This window comes from Electrophorus electricus, chromosome 7, assembly GCF_013358815.1.
Source record: "Electrophorus electricus isolate fEleEle1 chromosome 7, fEleEle1.pri, whole genome shotgun sequence".
Classification (NCBI taxonomy): domain Eukaryota; kingdom Metazoa; phylum Chordata; class Actinopteri; order Gymnotiformes; family Gymnotidae; genus Electrophorus; species Electrophorus electricus.
In genome coordinates, this window is record NC_049541.1 from 16,235,869 (window position 1) to 16,257,299 (window position 21,431).

The window sequence follows — 21,431 nt, forward strand, 5'->3', positions numbered from 1 at the left end:
TCCTCTTTATATTTATTCAATTCAGATATTTCTCTCATACTAAAGAACTCTCATAAAATGAAGGAAACAATTTGAATTATGTGACCAAATAATAAATATAGCTTTAAATGCAAGAACCAAATGCAAGAACCGAATCATGATTTTGCTACATTATTACTGAAATGTAGAAAACCCCCAAATATATTTACATAATGATATGACAAGTTGAGCTGTAATGTAAATGAGAACTCTACTCAGGGCAATAGGACTGGAGCAAAATATCTGGGGATGGATACCTTGTGACAGAATAAACAAAGAAAAATAAATATGTGGTTTTCTAACTGCCTCTGCCTCTGTTTCTAACTGCCTCTGTGCTTAGTTTCTAAATATTTGATGCAATCCCCAGACAGCATTGTATTGTTTTACAACTGAAGAACATTCACTAGCATGTGTGTAATGCTCACTTGTTTTTGAATGATCTATATTAAAGTATCATTGGTGAATCCCCAAATCCATTGCTTGCAATTTTACTTATGCTATACTATTATACTTAAGTTACTCATTTTCTTTTTTAATGCAATTTTGTTTACATTTAATGTATTAGAACATAAATATATACTCTAAAACCATTCTCTGTAGACTCCTCACATGCTCAGAAAATATTCTTGGGTCCATAGTTCATATATGGTAGTTACTCTACCATATATGGAAGTGTAATGAGTGCAACTATTGTTTTAAAATGTGTTTCACAAGGTTTCTAATGTTTGGTATTCCTTTAGATCTATATGTATCTCATATACCACATATTCAAACTCACTTTATAGTAAATTTGACTGCTGTAATATCCCTGTTTTTTTCCCAACATAACAGCATCTTGAATAAAAAAAAAAACTTTTAAAACTTTGAACAGTGACTAATGTGCAAGGACAAGTGAATATAATCTATATGACAACTTGGGTAAAACATAAATATAACTGAACTCAGACCCTAAACTACTAACAAGCTAAACTGAATTTTTCCTTTCTTTTGCCTGAACTATTGTAATGCATTATTTATTAGGCTACATAAAAACTACAGACAAACTATGAATATAGAATGAAGCAATTACTGTGATTAACAAAAAAGAGAAAAAAAGAAATCTTATTACATCTGTTCTTGTAGCTTTTTCTTAAAAATGTGTAAAAGTCATATTGAACATTTAGTAGCTTAAATATTCTATATTAAAATCATACTTTAAATGTTTGCTTTTCTTTGTTTGTATTCTGTCTTTCAGTTTTCTGGCTTGCAAAATTGCATTTAATTTTACGGGCCTTACTATATCTTTCAGTTTCTGTTATTCTGAAGCGTGAGAAATGTTGCCTCATTTGCAGAACCACCCGTGTGTTCTTATGTTATTATGTTTGTTATTTTAAAAGCCTGTTTTGTTTGCATGACCTTTGTCAGTCATTAATCCTGTTACATTGGCTTTCTTTTGTTGTTTCTTCAGTGCATTTTTATGTTAGCTTTCGTTTGTTTCATTAAAGTCTTCAGTTGGAGTGGACTCCTCACCATCACACATATATGATATTATTGGACATCCCATTCCAAAACCATGCCATTTGTGGCTGGGCATTGTTGTTTCATGAGAAGGCCTGCCCTCGGTCATGTTCCAATTAATCTCAAAGGTGTTCAGTGGGGCTGAGGTTAGAACTTTGTTTAGGCCATGGACGTTCCTCCAAACCAAACTCAATAAAAGTTTATGGACCTTGCTTTTTGCACAGGAGCACAGCCATGGTGAAATTGGAAAGGGCCTTCCCCAAACTGCCAAGATATTGAAAGGATATAATTGTCTAAAATGTCTGTGAAAGCTGTGGCATTAATATTATCATTCAGTGGAACTATAGGACCTAGCCTAAATCATAAAAAGACTGTTCTAGACAGTTATCCCTCCTCCATCATACTTTACTCTTGGTAGCATGCATTTCAGTAAGTTGCATTCTCCTGGCATACACCAAACCTAGAGTCATACATCAGACTACCAGATTCTGATGCAGGATTCACCAGTCCAAAAAGTGCCTCTCCACTAATGCAGAGTCAAATGGTGACATAGGGTTTACACCACTCCAACTAACACTTGGCATTGCACATAGTGATCTTAGGCTTATATTCAGCTGCTGAAGACCATTTTCAAAAAATTTTTAATGCACATTCTTGTGCTGATAATGCTTTCAGAGTCATTTTGGAACTCAGTGTGGTTCAACACACGATGGACAATTTTTATGTGCTATGTGAGTTTGCATTTTTTAATGCTTTGTGGCTGACTTGTTGTTGTGCCAACATGTTTCCTGTTCACAATAATTGCAGGTCTAGCAAAGCAGAAAATTTGTAGTGCAGCAAAACTGAAATGATGTTAGCAGGCCATTTTGTGGCAGGGCTGAAACGCAGTGGCTGGAATGCAGTAATTTTTGTGATTTTGTTTTAATTTTCATAGAAAGAATGACTTGCAGCCTTGCAATTGCAATTCATCTGATCACTCTTAATGCAGAATGCAACCATAAAAACCGAAGCAGCCAACTTTGTGAAAACCAAAATTTGTGCTAGTCTCAATACAGTTGGTCATGACTGTAGTTTTAAAATACATCTAGTTACCAAATTTACATCATCTGCTAGTCATGTTCCAAAAAGCACCAGTGTTGCCTTCATCTAGGTCTGGTGCTTTTCCACTGCTTTGCCTGCCCTGATGGTTGTATGTGCTTGGCTTGGTCTTTGGCACTGCATATGGTATCATCAATAGCCTTCATTATCTGGACATGCCACCAGCAGTAACAACCTTCATCTTTATACCTTGGCGCAGCAACTAAGAATCTGTTTGAGTGTTGCTTTCCTGAGGCACAAAGGGCATAAGAGTGAGTTCACCTTTCCCCATCTGAAGAGGTTAGAGGGACTTGGAAAGATGTTAGAGGGACTTGGAAAGATGTTATAGATGTACTGTACTAGGAATATTATGCGGAAAGTCTCAGGATCATGGGAACCCAAGGCTCACTGATGTGCACAGGGAGCAAAGGATAGCCCTTCTGGTCTGATCCCATAGAAGAGCCACTGTAGTACAAATTGTTGAAAAAGCTAATGTTGGCTATGTTGGAAAGGTGTCAGGTGACCCACATACAGCTTGCTGTATATGAAGCTGGAAAGCAGCAGATTGGTCAGAGTGCCCATGCTAAGCCCTGTTCACAGTATCTACAATAGACATATGAGCAACAGTACTGGACCATGGAGCAATGGGAGAAAGTAGCCTGGTTTGATGAATCATGTTGTCTTTTACATCATGGCTGGGAGCATGTGAATCCATTATCTGGGGAATGGATAGCACCAGGATGCACTATGGGAAGAATGCAAGCCAGCACAGGCAGAGTGATGCCTTGGGCAGTGGAACCATGGGTCCTGGCATTCATGTGGATGCTACTTTGATATGTAGCATGTACCTAATCATTGCTGCAGACCATGTACTCCTGTTTATGGCAACCGGTAAAGAGGCAGTGGCCTCTTTCGACCTTGCAACTTACTGGACTTAAAGGATCTGCTACTAGCGTCTTGGTGCCAGATACCACAGAACACTTTCAGAGGTCTTGTGGAATCCATGTACCACATGACCTCTTCAAAGGTCTTCTGGAATCTATGCCTTGATGGGTCAGAACTGTTTTGGCAGCATGAGGGGGATCTACACAGTATTTGGCAGGAGGTTTTAATATTATGGCTGATCAATGTAAATCCCGAATGGCCCTGTTGAATCTATATAGGATTTTCTTAAATTGTAGCATTTAAAATGTTTAAAAGCATAAACAAAACTAGAACTTCCAAACAAAAAATTAAAAGATCATTTCAGAAATTCCTGGCTATTTTTAACAGCCTAAAGAGTGTTATACTAGATGTTAGCTGTCTTCTGTTTAGCCAGTAATTATGACAACAGAAAGTTCTATTCTGTCCCTTGTCCTACAGGCTAACATACCTTAGGTGCATACGATGATAGGCAAATCCATTTTTGATTAACAGCAAGGTTCGTCTAGATATCGTCATTTAACATTATTTTAGGAGAGCAAGGTATATCAGTACATATGATATTTGAAGCGAAAAAAGTTAACTTTGTGTTAAAAAAGTTAAATTGTTAGACATTCCTGTAATATCTAAGAAAGTACATTATATGACCCTAAGTATGCAGACATCCTAATTATTGAGTTCAGGTGTTTGAGCCATACCCATTGCTTTAATGTTTAAAATCATACACATAGCCATGCATAGACAAAGATTGGTCTTTAAATGTGGCAATGTAATATAATGCTAACTTTGTCACAGTTTGTGAAATGTCTGCCCTGCGATATTTGCCCTGGTCAGTAGCAAGTGCTGAAGTAATAAAAGCATGTCACCAATTGACTCTGAAGCAGTTAAAACATTCTTCAATGGCATGACTGTGTCCCTGTGCACAAAGCAAAGACACGGTTTTGTTGTTCCTAAGTTCCCAGTTTGCTGGTTTTAAAGTTGTTAATTAAAAAAAACCCCCAAACAAACAAACAAGCAAACAAAAACAAAACAAAACATGCAGATTACAAAATTAGTTGAAGAGAATAGCTGGTCTAGTCCTTTATTGCATGTTAAGGGTAATATGTATTTGAGGCATCCTCCAGAAAAAGTCTGAGAGGTACACAAGAGTTTTAATTTTTATACACTTTCTCAAGGGCAATTATATAATTTTTTTTTTTTACATATTGCTCGTTACAATTTCCACCGTTATGTCCAACTTATCCATTATTTACCTTATGCAAATTGATATTCAGTACCTAAACCACTTGGAGCTTTGTACCATTGGATTCCAAGAGAATTTTTTAATGACTCTTCCATCTTCAATATAAGGTTGTTTTCTGTACCATCCTATACTTGGTGGAGGGATGATCTGCCTTAAACAGAGGTCTGCAGGGGCTTACAAAGAATCCTTTGCTGAAGCCTGCAGAGGCCTCTGCAGAGGCCCTTGCTCTGTACACAGAACCTTTTTTAAGGAAATCTCTATGATCCTTATGTTTTATGTTATTAATATTTTTAATTAAGTGTTTAAACCTCTTTTTCCTGTTAACACTCTTTTTATTACGTCAATTTGATGAGCTTGGTGTCGAGCAACTCTGGTGGTCTGCACAGAGCCCTGACTTCAACCCAAATGTACACCTTGAATTGGAGCATGGATTGTAAGACAGGCCTTCTCGTCCATCCCTGTGCCTGACCTCACAAATATTCTTTTGTCTGAAGGGACTCATAATTCCCATAGACATACTCCAAAGTCTTGTGGAAAGTCTTCCCTGAAGAGTAGAGCCTGTAATAGCCACAAATGTGGGGAGCAATTCTATAATAATGTCCATAGTTTTGGCATATCTAATTATCTTGTACAGGTGTAATGGTCAGTTTTCCACATACCTTTGGCAATATAATATACCTTCTGGGTTTGGGGCAGATAAGACATAGCCAGAAGAAGGTGACCAAGCTTCAATAATACACATATCTTGTCATTTAAAAAATATATGGATAAATTTAAAATTGATATCAGCTATAAAATAAGCACACAGTGTCAATGATATAGTACTCTGTTGCTGAATTTTTTCAGGTGTGAACAAGCATATTGTAATTACAAAATTGAAAATTTAAGATTTCAACATGCCTTTTGTTGCCAGTCGAGCAGATACCTTTATGTCCTTATATGCTAGACTCCTTGAGTTTCCGATGTAGATATGAAGACTTTTGTTTTTGATACTGCAAGGGTTTCGGTACTACAAAGGGTTTGCTACTTATTTAAGGGTTGATTAGGTCCTATAGCTTAATATAATGCAGTAAATATTTATTTGTGACTGCAAATTACTAGAGTGTTACTAGAGTTACTAAAGTACCAGTAGCAAGCCCCTTGTGGAGAATTTCTGCTAAATATGAATAAAAAAGTGAGTGACAGAGTTAAAATTCAAGTCTTTGGGGTGTTTCATATCAAGTAGATATCATGACTAGGGTTATATGATGATTGGGTGATATTTCTCCTGCTGTGTACCAGTTAATAGAAACCTTTAGGTCTGTGTTCCAGGTTTTATTAATAGCTACAGCCTGGCTTAAACCTTTAAATGTCTTTATGAAGTGAAATGAGCCCCCTTAAGAAAGACCTTTGTTTTTTCTAATAGTTTCTGATAATGGATGGCTTTGGATGGCAACCCAACAGTGAAGTTTAGGATTACAAATAAAAGAAGAAATACAAGGTGAGGATGAAATGCAATGGCCAGACAAAGGCCAGTGACCACATTCCCACTATGGAACAAAATGAAAAGTAGTTTGTGTTTAACCTGGGAGGAATATAGTGGATAGCTATTATGGGCAAGAATCGCAAGCATTACCAAATAGTATGAGGCAAAAGACTGGGGTCCCCCTCCCCTCCTCCTGAGATCATGATAGGTTACTGCCCCTGCAAAAATTTATGGCATGATGACTACTCTAGCTCCCCTTGGTGACAACTCATGGAAGACTTCCAGTTGTATTGTAAAAGGAAGAGGAGAATGTGTTCAGTCTAGCCAGAACTCTGGGAAACTATTAACCAGTGTGTACGTAGCCAGACTCCTAGCAAGGAATTTTTATTACTTTTAAACAGCTGGCTTAATCGCAAAGTAGAAGAACTGTTTCATTTGGAAGTAAGTAATATCACATAAGCAGGTGTCTTTAACAATCCAGTTTTTTTTAAATACTGTTCTGTTTAGGTGATATTTGGTAATACAGCTCCAGTATGAACTTTGAAATACTCCAAATGTTCTCTGAGTGGTTTTTCAGTGAACTGAAAAAATCAGCTTCCTAAAAATCACCTTAAATGTGATTCCAGCATTTGCATTTCTGAGATGTATGTCAAACTTTCTTAAAATGAAGAAACGAATTGTATATATGCATTGTTCTGTAACTATTTTTGTGATTATTTGCAAAGGAAGGACAGTGGATTCTGATCTAGGATTTGAGCTGGGTTTAAAATAGATTGTGAGGTTTGGATCACAAAAGAACTTATGAAGAGGTTTACTCTGGAAAATCTATCTTAAACTCACCTATACCGAGTATGCCTGATTTTACAGCTCTGTTTGCATGGAATAGCAGACATGACAATGGTACTTTTACAAATTAAAACTGATAAACCACACTGCCATGCCCTAGGTAAAAATATGTTGATTTACAAAGTCATTATCAACCAGTAGATATAGTAGCCATACCTAAGCATCAGTAATTCCACTAGAGAGAGTCTAATTCAGCACCAGTGCCAAATGCAATGAAACATAAAGCATTAATAACAAAATAAAAAGCACATATGCACATATTTATCTAGCCATAGAGGTTTAATTAGTTTAAGTTCTAGCACCTCTTGATAATGCAGTGTAAAAACTATCATTGCGATGAATGTCATGATGAAAGTTCCTAATGATGCTGTAATTATAATCTTCTATGTTCCCAAGAGCGCTGGTTGACCAATGCTGTATGGCACGAGAGTGTGCATCTGTGCCGGAGGCTGCATGTGTTGGGCCTGCAGCACCAGCGGGAGCTAGCAAGAGTATGCAGAGCCTTGGAGCGCCTGAGCTGTCTTGGGCCTTCAGTGCGTCCTGCTCTGGCCCCACCTCCAGCCCCTCCCCCAGCCAACCCCATCGGTCTCATCCCTCTCCAGCACCACAGGCAACCACCTGTCCAGCTGTGCTGCCCCAACCACATCGTGTGCTCCAGTTGCAACCTGCGGCTGAGGCTGGCTGACTCCCTAACACGGGGCTTCACTCCAGGCCTGTGGACCATGTACTGCCGCCCACTGCCAGCCACCTGCTCTGACGATGGTCAATCCAGGGTCTACCACATGCCTCCATTTGTGGAGCGAGAGGAACCTCTCCACCTTGGACAACTCCCTCAGATATCTTCCCTTTGTGTAACTCACAAATTAGTGTTTGCAAATCAGAACAGTATTCTTCTTTGAAACTTTTGCTTTTACTTGAATAGAATGAAAATCTGTCCAAATACCCTTTGCTGTTGCAGTTGGATTCAAGTGTTGCCTTTTTTTTTTGTTTTGCTATTGCTGTCTTAGGCAGTGATTTGTGTAATAGTGGAAACACGGGCTTGGCTACCCATCTATATCCCTGCAGCAACCTATTGTCTCTTCTGCAGCCTTTGTTTGCAGTTTTAGTGCGGCTAACATTCCACAGCTCTAGGAGGCTAAGAGCTTGGCTGCGTTAGTCCTTCAACTAATGTTCACACAGTGGTAAAATGCAAAATATATTACCACTTCTGTGTATATTTACTTAGAAGGTGTTTTTTTGGTCTATTTTATGTTGTAGAGTGAGAGTTTCATTTTATTCTTTTATTTGTAATTCTTTTGTTACAGCTTATGAGTATTGGTGCGGTTTCTCTCATAGTTGTCAGGGTGATGGAATCTAAGACTAAATGAATCATTTCAACTATGAAAACTCTGGTGAGATTCACTACCAAAATGCTATAGGCTCACAGACTAACATTGGTGACTACTGTCCATAAAGATTAATGATTGATACAATGCAAAGAATATAAAAGTAACTTTAAAATATGTTAGCTAGTCCAGAGAAAAAGGAAAAGAAACAAACAACAAAATGGCAGACTTTGGTATACACATTACCAGGATCTAGAATACATTAACATAGAGGAGGGGACACAGCTCTTAAAGGCAGTGATAATATGACCCTAGAGGTCATAGCCTAATAGATGTTTTCCTTCTGTAGACTTATTTTACTTATTTTCTTCGCTGTTAAGTAGAATGAAACTCTCTCAAGCTTAGGGGTTGCTGAAGTGATAAATATTTCATTTCAGCTACAACATCTTTGCCTCTATTTGGCTTTCTTAAGCAAAACAAAATAACAATTCAATGATGCTTAAATTATCATTGTTTTATTGGCTGTACACAAATGCATGTCATTGAACAATTGCACTGTAGCACAAGTGTGACATTCGTTTTTTCATTGGTAAAGTCAACAACATCCCTTATATTTACACTAGGTTTAATATATTTCTATATATGCATCTTTTGTACAATGTACAGTGTTACAATCAAGTGAAATAAAGATAGCAAACAAATTCCCCCAAAATTAGATTCCACCAAAGCATGCAAATTTTGTCTAATAAAGACATCAAAGGAAATCACGGACTGGAGTTGAGTTGTCTGTAAGCATGTCTTAGTAGCAGCCAAAGCAGATAAAGTCAAAGCCAAGACACACTGAGCGAGTCTTTTTTTTCTTTTCTTTTTATACTCTGAAGAAGGTGCCTTTAAGGATCCATTTACAACACAATGGCCTCTAGTTTTTATTGGTCCTTAGTGAATTCTTAATTCAGGTAGTATTGAACTACAGGACTACTTTACTAATTAACAAAGACCTACACAGACAACCCTTCCCAGTATCCACCACTTGTGAAATATATGCAGTAGAATACAAAGATTGCATCTTTAACAGTTGCCTAAATGTGTCATATTGCTTTCACAATTCAGTTCTAGCAGTTCTGTGGGCTTTACAGGTGTAATGAAAAAAAGTCAACAGAGGGTTTTGTAAAGGAGTTACACCATGGGCTCCTTAAGCAATCTATTGGTTAAAAACACACTGGCATGGACTTGACTCAGCTGCAAATGTTCCACTTCAGTTTTGGAACGCACACATGTGGAAGGACTTGAAGCAATGACATCCGACAGGCAAGTGTGAACATTTGAAGAAAAAAAAAAAAAGATTATCTTTGTCTTAGCTACACAAAATAGCTGAGTGGAGTGTAACAAAACAAAACATATACTGTAAGAAAATAAAGCTACCATACCATGATTTCAAATAAAATTGTCTTCACAGTTTGAAATTATTTGCATCATGATCATTCTATTGTTAGCTACATATGAATAACCTCTGCTTTAAAATCTGTTATTACACTTTAGAAACAGGAAGATAAACCATCCTTGTCATCTAATTAAACATTCCATTCTGCACAACTCCCAATACAAAATGTGAACCATAAAACGATTCTTCAATGACTCTTTCAGTACATCGCATACTTAGCCTTAGTTATAAATTTGTATATTAGTATGTGTACTCTGTAGAAAATATATGATAGATGCTATAAGCAAATTCTTTGTGGATTGCCATCACGGGTGCAATTTATCAAAATGACTGACTTTAAAATGGACAAGCGGGTGGTGGTGGTAAGCGTTTTCTGATGCTAACAGTAACTTCAGATGTTCTTTGGATGAACTGTTATTTCTCTTAAACATCAGTTACTTTGGGTTTAGCCCTGGACAAACACAAACACACACACACACACACACACACACACACACACACACACACACACACACACACGCACATACACACACACACACACACACACACACACACACACACACACACACACACACACACACACACACAGATATTACACTCCCAGGACAGTTTTATACAAACATACATCCCAAACATTATAGACATACTTATAGAAAATAAAAACAAATGAAAACCAAAACAACACAGAACATGCTTGTTTGTAGTAACAGAACTGCACAATTTAAACAGCAATACTTGTAATGCTGGCATCACATATAAGCAGAGGGGAAGATAGTGATCTGGAATATATACATTTGGTCATAGTGGTGGCGACCAGTGTATTGGCATCATCTTCTTGTAAACACTATTAGACAGATTTGCTGCCATGTCTTGCACAGTAGATCCCTTCTTGGTGAGTTCCACACTGGCATGAACTTTGTGCCCACAGTTTGGAATGCAAGTAGAGCACTCTATCCCTAAATCAGGTCATTGTGAAGGTGAAGAGCACTGCTTTTTTCCCTTTCTGTGTTTTATTACAAAAGTCATACGTAGGCTGCAAAGGGCCCATGCAGATTATTGACAGAGAATGCTGATTTTACACAACCCTCAAGGCAAGGATCAGCTGCTCAGTTTTCAGTGTACTACGCACAGTGGTAGTTTCATGGGTCATTAAAAGTTTTGGGCTATAACTGGGACATTGAGGACTTGATCTCCCACAAGATAGCAAATAATTGGTTGCCTAGGAGAGCACAGTTAGCCAATCCAGTAAGACAGTTCACTTATCAACTACAGATCAAAATCACCATTAAATGTGATTAGATGCCAAATGAGACATATTTTATTGTACAAAATACACACTATAATTTGCTGTGAAAATTGTTTTCACATAGTTTGAAGTTTGGCAACTACTCATTATTCATTGCTACAAACAATGTAAAACCATACACATTATTTAAATAATATATTCAATATAATTGCTGAACACCACAAAAATAATAGCATAATGTTTTGACCATTACGCATCTATGACTAGAGCATTTTTCGAGAAGCTGTATACACCTGGGATGTGAATGGTGGAAGGAGCCATAGAGGATATTGGGTATTACCTACCTAACAACACTCGCTCATCTGGTTCCATATACATTTAAGACTGGGCAAATAGATAGAAATCAGATGACCAGGCTAATAAATGCTTTATATAAATGGTAGAGGAAATAGAAATTAAAGTATTTTGATGTGCTAGAAATAGCTACTAAAACCCTGTTCAAAGAACAGGTAGCACGGGCTCTTGCATCTGGAACAGACTGCATTGTCCGCAAGACCTGCTCAAGAGCATGACTGGGGTGGGAATGCCAAAACCTTGGTGTTTGTACTGTTTGGGAGGGGTTACCTTGCCAGGATGCTGTGATGCTGAGGATGTTAGGAGAAAGACATACGATGCAGCCCTTGAAATGGCATGGGGTAACAGCAGGTTAACCTTGCAGTAACAGTACACAGACATTGGCTTGGGAAAGGAGAACAATATGAGTGGGCCAACGCATGTCCCACTTGCCCACGGCTCGGCAGGTATCAAACTGCTATCAAAACCCCCCCTGAACTGTGACACAAAAAGGGGCCCACGCGGAGTCCATGGCCGTACAGCAGATCCCAGTGGGTATAAACCTTAGACGCGTGGTATTAGACAACAGAGCCCTTGGAGGACGAGAGGTGGATGGAGTGGATGCGTGCGGCTAGAGTGCGCTCCAGGTCATGGAGGATGTCAGAAGAGGGGCCTGGGCCAGGGCTGTCGGCGTGCTGCTCATACAGAAGCTGCTTAAAGTTCTCAAGCTCGATCAGGAGCACCAAGTTCTTCAGGAAGTAACCCTCAATGAAGGCAGAGAGCTCGCTGGCCCCCAGGAACTGAAAAGGAATCAAATCATACGAATCAAACTCCCAAATTAGTCTGCTAAATTTAATCTGATTACCGATCTGATACTCATTAAATGTTTAAAGCAGAAACTCTTAGTAACACCTTAGAATTAATGGTGCTAATAAACAACGAAATTCAATTGTTAATAATTTTGCAAGCATTAATAAATGAAAAAAAATTCATGCCACTCAGAAGCACTCAGATGCTTGGAAGTTCTCTATTCCAACTCTGACTCGCTCACAATGAGCATAAAACAAATAATCATTGAACAACTACCTATTAGATAAACATTAAATTGTTATTTATTAGATGCAGTTATTGTTAAGTTTATTGTTATTGTTAAGTAAAAAAAAAATTAAAAAGCCATTATACTGTAAATATGTTTCTGTTTATGCTGAGCGCAATTTCATTTAAAAACAACTTATTTAGACTAAACTGATCTTACAACAAGCCGTGGGCAATTTGCCTTTTTGTGCTAAACCTTTTCATCATCCTGAGTGCATACAAAATAATCAAACTCCTCATCTGTCCATAACCCATAGCTAGGATGACTATGGGTTATAGTCAGAACCAGCAATGGAGCTATTAGATATGTACTGCAGCAGGGGTGTCTACACCCAGCACTGTATGTAGACAGATATGCTGTGTTACCTTGGCATGTTTATAAATGTCCACACATGTGTCTATAGTAATGTTCTTGGAGCAGATGATCTCACAGTGTCGTTGGAGGGCCTCAAGCTGGAAGAACTTTGCTGCAGACAGGAGCTATGGAAGAGAAGGAAACAGGGGAGAAATTATCAGACTTTACATACCACAAAAGAAATGGTCAGTAAGAATGAAAATGAACTGACGAGGATAAAAAAGGCCCCTTGAGCAATATTTATAGTGGAGCAGCCACCATGTGGAAGTAGAGGGAAAATGCATGTGTTTATTTTAATACAGAGTACTTTTGCCCTTCCATTATGGTTACACTTTGATATGTGTCTTTGCACATCCCAGTTAAAGTAAAACATCTTTATGAGACACATGCTGGATACAGTGGACAGACACTTATAACGCTTAGCTGGCATAACTTTAGAGTCAGCTAGACACAACATATATAAGACATTTCAGTAGCTATATAGGGAATGAACCAGAGGATGAAGAGACTGGAGAAGAGAGAAGTGAGAAAGTGAGACACTGCTGCAATACCTCCATGACCTCAGTGTTTCTGATGTGCAGAGACTCAGTTCCTCCACAGTACAGGTACTGCATTACCAGCTGAAACACACCACACACTTAGTACACAACATGCCACACACCTAGAAAACTTCACATAATGCATTACCACTTTCCTGCATGCATGTATGTGTATGTCTAAAGCCCCAAAACACTCCAACCTGAAAGATATTGTACTTGACATGACTGATTTCGATGCAAGTGTTCTCAGCAGCAGGTCTGTTGGAAAGTAGAGACTTAAACCTAGGGGGTAAAGGGAAAGACCGTAGATTCTTTAAAACAAACATTATTGCTGAGACAGGGCACTTACTTTTTTATCAGTCTCTTTATTGATTAAATATATGTAAATAATTATTTGTTTAGCATTTAGTAAATAAATCATTAATTTTGGTTAAGTGGTACATGCAACCTTTAACCATGTATCCATCTTACCTGGATGAGGCTGTGAAGAGCAGCACTTTGTGAGCATAAAAGGGTTTTGCTTCCACCAGAAATGTCACATCAGACATCTCTTTATTATTCAGAAAGTGTGGATCTGAAGGAGCACAAGAGATAACAGATTGAAATTCCAGGTTCAGTAGTAATTTCATCAATTTCACTGCCCTGAAGGTGGAGAAAAGCACAAGCTAATCAGTGAGCAAGGTGTATTTAGAGTTGTGTTTGTGACCACTTAAGGAGACTGAGTCAAGACCACGATCAATAGGGGGCGAGAATGAGACACAACAGATACCAGAACAATGTGAGGTCACTTCAAGACCATGAATCTCAGTTCAAATTCCAGCTATGAACTGGCTTTGACTTTTAGACTTTTTAGAAATATCTCAATTTTAATGTTTAAATAATATATTAAACATAAATCTTACAGTTTTTCTTTCCTAACAACATAAACATTTATTGTGTATTGTCACTTTGGAATATTGCCTTTACATCAAGTTATCCAAGGAACAATAACTTAATTCTTTAATTCCACAATTCTGAATAAAAACATAATATATTATTTTGTCCTTGGATCTGATGTTCTATGGTCTTGGAAAAAGTTCAAGAATACAGTGTTCAACACACTGTACAAGACACAAGTTAAGATGAGCAAAAATGCATGACAAGACCGAGATTAATATGAGGTCATTAGACTTAATATGTGAACGTAGCGTCTCCAGCTCTAATAAGTAATACCTTATTTGATCAATTGATGGCAGTATCGTTCCTCCAAAGCACAGTCAGTGATAATTCAACTGAACAGAAAATGCTTTTTATTGCACTTCATGCTTCTATCTCAGATGATGAAAATACTGTGGTTTGAGCCACTCCCACGTACCAAAAAATGTCTTCACTCTTTTGTTTAATTTTTAATTTTTTATTGTTTATATTTCACTGTTTATTGTTAATATTTGACAGTTAAAATACACAAAAGCACTCATGACTGCATCATCCTATGGGAAACCCACAGATGTATGAGCCCCAAACTTACTGTTGCACAGAACTCAAGGTAGTTGTAAATGATACAAGCAAAGCTCTGCATTAGAGTTTTCTGGAGATAGATTTATACTTACCCAGGCGGGAAGTCTGCTTCTTTTTGATCTCTGTCAGCTTGGGGATTGGAAAAGGCCCATAGCACTGGGTAAATATTACAGCTAACTGCTGGCTGATTACTTCATTCTGCAGATTATAAACACAAACAAAAATACACCCACACATGCACACAAAGTTTTGCACAGATGTAAAACAGCATGTCTTCAAAGATATATGACATCAAACATTTCCAAGCTTTTACTGCCTGCCTAAATGAAGCCAAATATTTTCATAAATCCTATGTATTTGGCTTTTAAATAGGAAAGGAATATTTAATTTGGTTATTAATTAATGCACAAGTTGTACTGACTCGTGATGGCTATCATGTGAAAACATTTCTTAAAGCTAGCTAGTAAGGCGCATGTTCGAGGATGGTGGGAGGAGGGCGAACCTTGCTGGCTCGGAGGATCTGGAACATAAGCGGCAGGCCATGTGTGATGAGCTCCTCTGTGTACTCCTCCTCCTGGATGCAACTGAAGTCCTTCAGTAGGCCTTGAATCAGTGGCCTCCGCTGCTGAACGAAACATGTCCGCAGAGACTCCAGCCATGTGTGCAGAGTCCACGGTACACCTGTGCACACCACCAGTCCAACCGTCAGCCAATCCGTGCTGCTTATTGCTCTGTGCCTCCAGCGTAATAGTCTAAGCCAACCCTAGCCATAGCTGGCTGCAGTGTGTCAGTGCTAGCCCATGCAGTGACTGTGCTGAGCCAGGCAGTGGATGTCTGTGGATGTGGGAAGGAGTCAGTGCTAAAAGCCCCCCTAGTGTGGACGGCAGGCGTGCAGTGTGACTACTAACCCAGGCTGCGGATGTCTATGGTAATGTCCACATGGCCGTGCTCGGCGCTGTGGTACATGGCCTCTCGTAGGGCCCTCAGTTTGGCCTTGCCTGTCCGCAGGGTGCCCTCCAAGTGGGACGCTCGCTTCTCTGCTCCGGCCTCTGAGCCCTCCGCCAGGATTTCCTCAAGAGAGAGCACATCAGCCTTGTCCTTATCCACCTGGGAGAGAAGTCTCCGGAACACATTCCTGGAAGAGCACATTAATTAACTAATTAATTAATTAATTTTTCACATTCAAGCGCTCAACTGCTTATGAAGCTACCGATAGCTCAGCCAGCCTCAAACACACAGTATTGACAGCAGTAATGCCACATGGCGTTGAAATGCAATTTTGGACAATGCAAATGATTAATCTATTAGCACTGACTTCTAAGAGCCATTTAGTTAATGGCACAGTGATGTGCCATTATTTGTGTGCATTCAAAGTATTTCATAACTTCCTCTATTTTGTTCAGCTATCGATTTAAAGATTGTTAACATAACACCGGCCCTGTATTTGTGCCAACACAAAGATGAGTCAGAGCTTGGAATTGTTTCAAATATAGCATGTATTCTTAAAACACCCCAAGTGCTTTGATATTTATTACTCTCATTTATCAATGCATGAAAATAATTTTTCCACATATTACTGCCCCTTGCTCTTGGGCATGGGTATTAGGGAGTGTAAATTCATTATAACTCAAGACTGAGTACACTTGGAGAATGACTGGCTTGATTTGTGCAAGCTACAATCCAATGTCTCAGGGGCTGGAGGAGCAACGAAGCAGCTTTTGCAAGTCTGGTTCAAACTGCAATGCTTCTCCAATCCTGCCTGCCTCCATAACGGATTGCCTTAATATTGCAGCACTGAGGGAACTGGCTGCCTAATGCACTGGATTCTCAGTCAGAATGCATACACTGTGAATTTCAATAAGCGCTCATTATGCAGTGCTGAGTATGAGCGTGAGTGAACATGTGGGCAGCCAACACTTGTGGTGTACAGTTCCCCTGCCATGAGGAATGATAGTGCTGAAGTTATGGAGGTGCATTTCATACAGTTTCCTCCAGAGAAAAACACCAGCTGGTCTTTTATATCTGGCAACAACGTCAGGTCAGAAGTTCAGATTTCTGGAATGGGACTTTGACAATTATGGTAAACAGCAGAAAAACTGTTGAAAGAGATAAAATCTGACTTTATTGAAAAATAAAATGGTGGTTGCTCTCTGAAATACACTGTACACTGTTGCACTGGTAGCATAAATGCATGTGTAGGTGTGTGCATAAGCATGTAGCTGTAGCTGTTTGCATGCTTGTGTATGTCTGTGTAGGTGTAGCCTGTATGTGTGTATCAGTATGCAGACGTAGCTTCTGCATGTGCATGCCTGTGTAGATGTAGGCTATATGTGTGCATGTATATGTAGCTGGATTCTGTATGTGTGCATCTGTGTAGATATAGCCTGTATGTATGCATGAGAGTATAGGTGTAGCATATATGTGTGCATCTGTGTGTAGGTGTAGCCTGTATGTGTGCATGTTTGTGTAGGTGTAGCATGTATGTGTGCATCTGTGTAGGTGTAGCCTGTATGTTTGCATGAATGTAGGTGTAACCTGTTTGTGTACAGGTTTATGTAGGTGTAGCCCATATGCTTGTATGTGTGCTTAGGTATGGCCTATCAGTGTGCACACATTTTACCTGTGTCCATGTGCTGCAGCAAGGCTGTATGAGTTCAGATCCCCTAAGGGTGCAGATGTAATACCGTTGCGGTATGTGGTGCCAATCAGGGGGTCTGCTCCCCTCTCCAAAAGCAGGCTGACCAGCTCAAAATTGCCTGCAAACATCCAATAACAAGAAACAATATTTTTATCTGTAATCATTTCTAAATTTACTCAGTTTAATGAAAATAGCATTTCTTTTACATTTCTAAAGATAAAAGCTCAAAATAAATTTTTAGACAAAATCTAAAACCAACAGTAATTGACTTGTAAAATACAATTAAACAAAGTAATTCAATTAAAAAAGCAAATTCAACTAAATAGTTTTTGTATGTGACAAGAGACTGTAGTGGCAGTTTTGATTTCCACTAAAAGCAAGACAATTTTCCTCTCTTCATTATTTCTCCTATCTTGCATGTACAGTACATATCATTCAGAAGCCAGAAGCCCAGACAAGGAGCCCAAGACACTGGTGTGGATGCATCTGGACATTAGTTCAATAGCCTTTCGTTACATATATGTGTGAGTAATGCAAGTGTGAGTAATGCAAAAAAAAAGGTTTTATGTTGGACAAAATGTTGCAAGTCTTCATCCAGCACTTGTTTCATGTTTTTGGGATATATGTATCTTTTTGTTTGCAGAGTGTACACTTCTTTCTAAAAGAAATGTAAGAAATGTAAGATATTTTACATCACATTTTGTAAATGTACATATTTACAAAATCTGCCCACAGAAGGCCCAAGGAGAATAATCCATCGCCATGACTACTGACTGATTCATTCTGACCTTAAATATACCTATATTGCCACTGAGATGCTTCCATTAAAACCTTTGAATACTAACTGCAGGTTCAGGCTGCGTCCTGAAAACTACACTATTATGTTCCGTTATGTTCAAAGGCTAAAGTTAAGATGAAAGGTTCAAAGGCTCAAAGGCTATTGTTAAAGTCAGGGGTCAGAAGAGTTTATTGGTACAGCAACAATGCTAATAGTTAGATAAGACTATCCATGCTGCCAGATTCATGCAGCTGATTCTGCCGGTCCCTGAGCTCAGTTTAGCATCCCTGTGAACCTCCTGAAGCCTCCCACTGGATGTTTTGCTAATGTGAAACGGTGGCTCGTCTGGTGCACATCCACACAGAATAATGGGGAGCTAAGTGTTTCTGCATTAGCAGTGAAAAGCCTGCAGACTCGAGCACTGGGGGTAATTGACTCGCAGTAGTGCAAATGGTGCATGAGGAAGGGGGCTTGATGAGCTCGGAATGTGATGAGCCTCCAAAATACACGCCCAACACTGAGCCTTTCCATCCAGGCACATCGGCACACTTTTTAGTATGCCAAAGGAAGTTTCTGGATAACACTCTTTGTATGTTTGCTGTTGTTTAGAAGTGATGAGGGCAGATAATGGAAATTTTGGTGTGAGCATTGCATTGAGAACACACCATCTGACTAAGAGCTTGCGGGCTGATATACTGATATAAATATATTAAATATTTACTGTGTTAATTGCATAGGTCCATAATAAAGCCAATATATTTTTCACCAGGGCAAATTTGTGGATAGCATTACTTGTTGACTTTATGAGTCTCAAATAAATAAACAAATAAATAACTAAATCAAAATTCACCTTCTTGAATGAGGGTGGCCTCAAAGACATTTGAAACTAATTGTAGCCATTAAAAAAATAGACCATAAGAGGTCTGTAAAGTGTGTCATAAGAGGACTGATGTTGAGTCACTAAGCAGAGCTCCTCCATTTTGATGTTGTCTAAAGGTGGGCTCGGTGGTGGGGCATGCTACCTGCAGCAGAGGCTAACTGGAGGGGTGTCTCTGCATAGTTCTCTGCTCCATCCTGCAGTGCTCCCTCTACATTGGCCTGAGCGTCCAGCAGCAGCTAAGACGAGCAGGACATAACAGAGAAAACACGTGAATTATGGCATAAATCAAAACACCAACGCTAAGATCACTGTGGCTCTAACTGATCACCTATGCCTTGCACTAATCTAGAGCTAGCTAAGTGATCTGACTACTTTCTATGATTCTCAGGGCTTGAAGGGGAGAAAGCAAGGGTGAAAAAACAACAACCAACCAACCAACCAACCAAAAAAACAAAGCCAACAATCCCCGCCCCCCCAAACCCCTGAAAAAAGCAATTACCTGTAAAAAAGCAAATGGCTTAAGTTTGATGGAACCAAGAAGGAAGATTTCATTTCAATGACAATGCATCTCCTGGGTTCTGGTGTTCTTGGGAAATCAAGCACTCCCAAGTATTTGTTCTTCAGATCCAAGTGCTTTCAGAAGAAAGCCTTCCGTACTATGTCTTTATGTGGGAGGACTAAAATAGCTTGCTGATGGTTCATTACAATGAACACTCATAGTTGTTGAGAGCAGTTTAACATGTGATCTTTCATCACAGTGGGAAAGTAAAGAAAATTTACAGTTAGAACTATTCTCTATTTTGGCCCACACAAACAATTTTTTTTACTGATATTGCTGGAAGTTGTATAATAAATAATATTCCCTGCCTTGTGTCTGACTCCTTTCCCTCACACCCTAAAGTGAGTCATGTTGACTGACCCATTCAGTCTACCCTGAAGAGGAGTATCCAGTTCACAGCCGCCTAACCAGGCCTTGTAATTTGCCATTATTATTATGTTAAAGCATAATAATAATTGAGGGAGAGTGCAGAGGTGGAAGGCATCGAATCATTCACGTCGTCACTACCTGCACGACAGGGATGTGTCCGTGCAACACGGCGAAAGTGAGTGGAGTCCCCTGCCTGGTGTCGGGGTAAACTGAGGGGTGCCTGTGTACTGAGCTGGGCACCTGGGAAGTCATATAGGGGAGGTTCAGGGAGAGAAATAGCATTCAGCCATTAATGAGTACACTAGACTTCAGTTGGAGGAGGAAGAAAAAGAGAAGCAGGAAAAAAAGAGGACGGAATGAGTGAGTGGAGTGTTTGAGCAGAAAGCTGGAGCCTGCTTCTTTTCCATCTGCCCCTTCTGCTAACCCCAGATATTTAAAAAGTGGAGATGCTTAGTTTTCTCCCAAAACTTTTACTTTTCAAAAACCCACCCAAAATGCCGATAGACAGTCCCTTTCCTTGCTCTCCCTCTGGTGACTTCCACATATCTTGCCAGTTTACTCTAAGACCTGACCATAATCGGAGGAAACCCTGCTGGGGTCTTTGAAGTTTTAATCGTAGCATCTGACAGACTGCAGGAGAGATAATTGGCAGGGAGCACAAACGCTGGAGCGCTGTGCAAGCGGTGACTCCTGAGCAAAGCACCAAACGCTTCGGAATGGCTCGTCTGGCCTTGCGTAGCCCCCTTCTGCCTTGCCTGCTGAGCTCTATGTGCAGGCAGAACCTGCCATGGATGTTGAGCACTATTAAATTAGGTGGCTGTCTGTGAACAGCTGGACAGATGTGACCTTTTAGAAAAGTCTACATTCATTGAAGCTGACAGCCTAAGAAGATTCTTTTAGATGTCAATCTTAGAATATCTATGCCAATTCAGAGTTTGCTATTTCTGTTCGTACAATATCATGTATATTTAAATTGTAAACTACAAAGGTTCATAGCAATGAACAGGCAATTGGTGTTTTGTTCAAGAATCACTGTCTCTACTAGAAGACATGAACTGCAACAAAGTATAGATATGAACATCAGTCAAATAACATGAAGCTTGATCCACCACCATATTAGTTGTAATGACATTCTTGTTATCAAAGTTCACTCTCATGTTTATCTTAAGAAAGTAAATTCAGGTAAATTCAGTTTATATGGACACTTCATGCTTTTGACCTAAATGAGACACAATAATTGCATCTACTTCAAACCACTGCTGCTGATAAAGGGGTGATTCTTTTCCAAATATTCCTGTGTGCTTCGAAT

At 39.2% G+C, this 21,431-nt stretch overlaps 1 protein-coding gene across 2 annotated transcripts in view; it reads right to left on the reverse strand.

Moving 5' to 3' along the window:
* Positions 1 to 10,399: 10,399 nt before the first annotated feature.
* The window catches only part of btbd11a (BTB (POZ) domain containing 11a), a 108,319-nt gene continuing 97,287 nt past the window's right edge, over positions 10,400 to 21,431 (reverse strand). Inside the window, exons 7-17 of one of the 2 annotated variants that reach the window (XM_027002218.2) lie at positions 20,261 to 20,362; positions 19,337 to 19,430; positions 17,519 to 17,654; positions 15,807 to 16,033; positions 15,401 to 15,579; positions 14,991 to 15,096; positions 13,873 to 13,975; positions 13,602 to 13,683; positions 13,414 to 13,482; positions 12,874 to 12,987; positions 10,400 to 12,212 (exon numbers count right to left, since the gene is read on the reverse strand). In XM_027002218.2, the coding sequence (XP_026858019.1) occupies positions 11,991 to 12,212; positions 12,874 to 12,987; positions 13,414 to 13,482; positions 13,602 to 13,683; positions 13,873 to 13,975; positions 14,991 to 15,096; positions 15,401 to 15,579; positions 15,807 to 16,033; positions 17,519 to 17,654; positions 19,337 to 19,430; positions 20,261 to 20,362 (1,434 nt within the window). In that variant the 3' untranslated portion in view covers positions 10,400 to 11,990. The remainder of the gene's footprint in view (positions 12,213 to 12,873; positions 12,988 to 13,413; positions 13,483 to 13,601; positions 13,684 to 13,872; positions 13,976 to 14,990; positions 15,097 to 15,400; positions 15,580 to 15,806; positions 16,034 to 17,518; positions 17,655 to 19,336; positions 19,431 to 20,260; positions 20,363 to 21,431) is intronic. The other variant, XM_027002219.2, reaches the window with a different exon arrangement.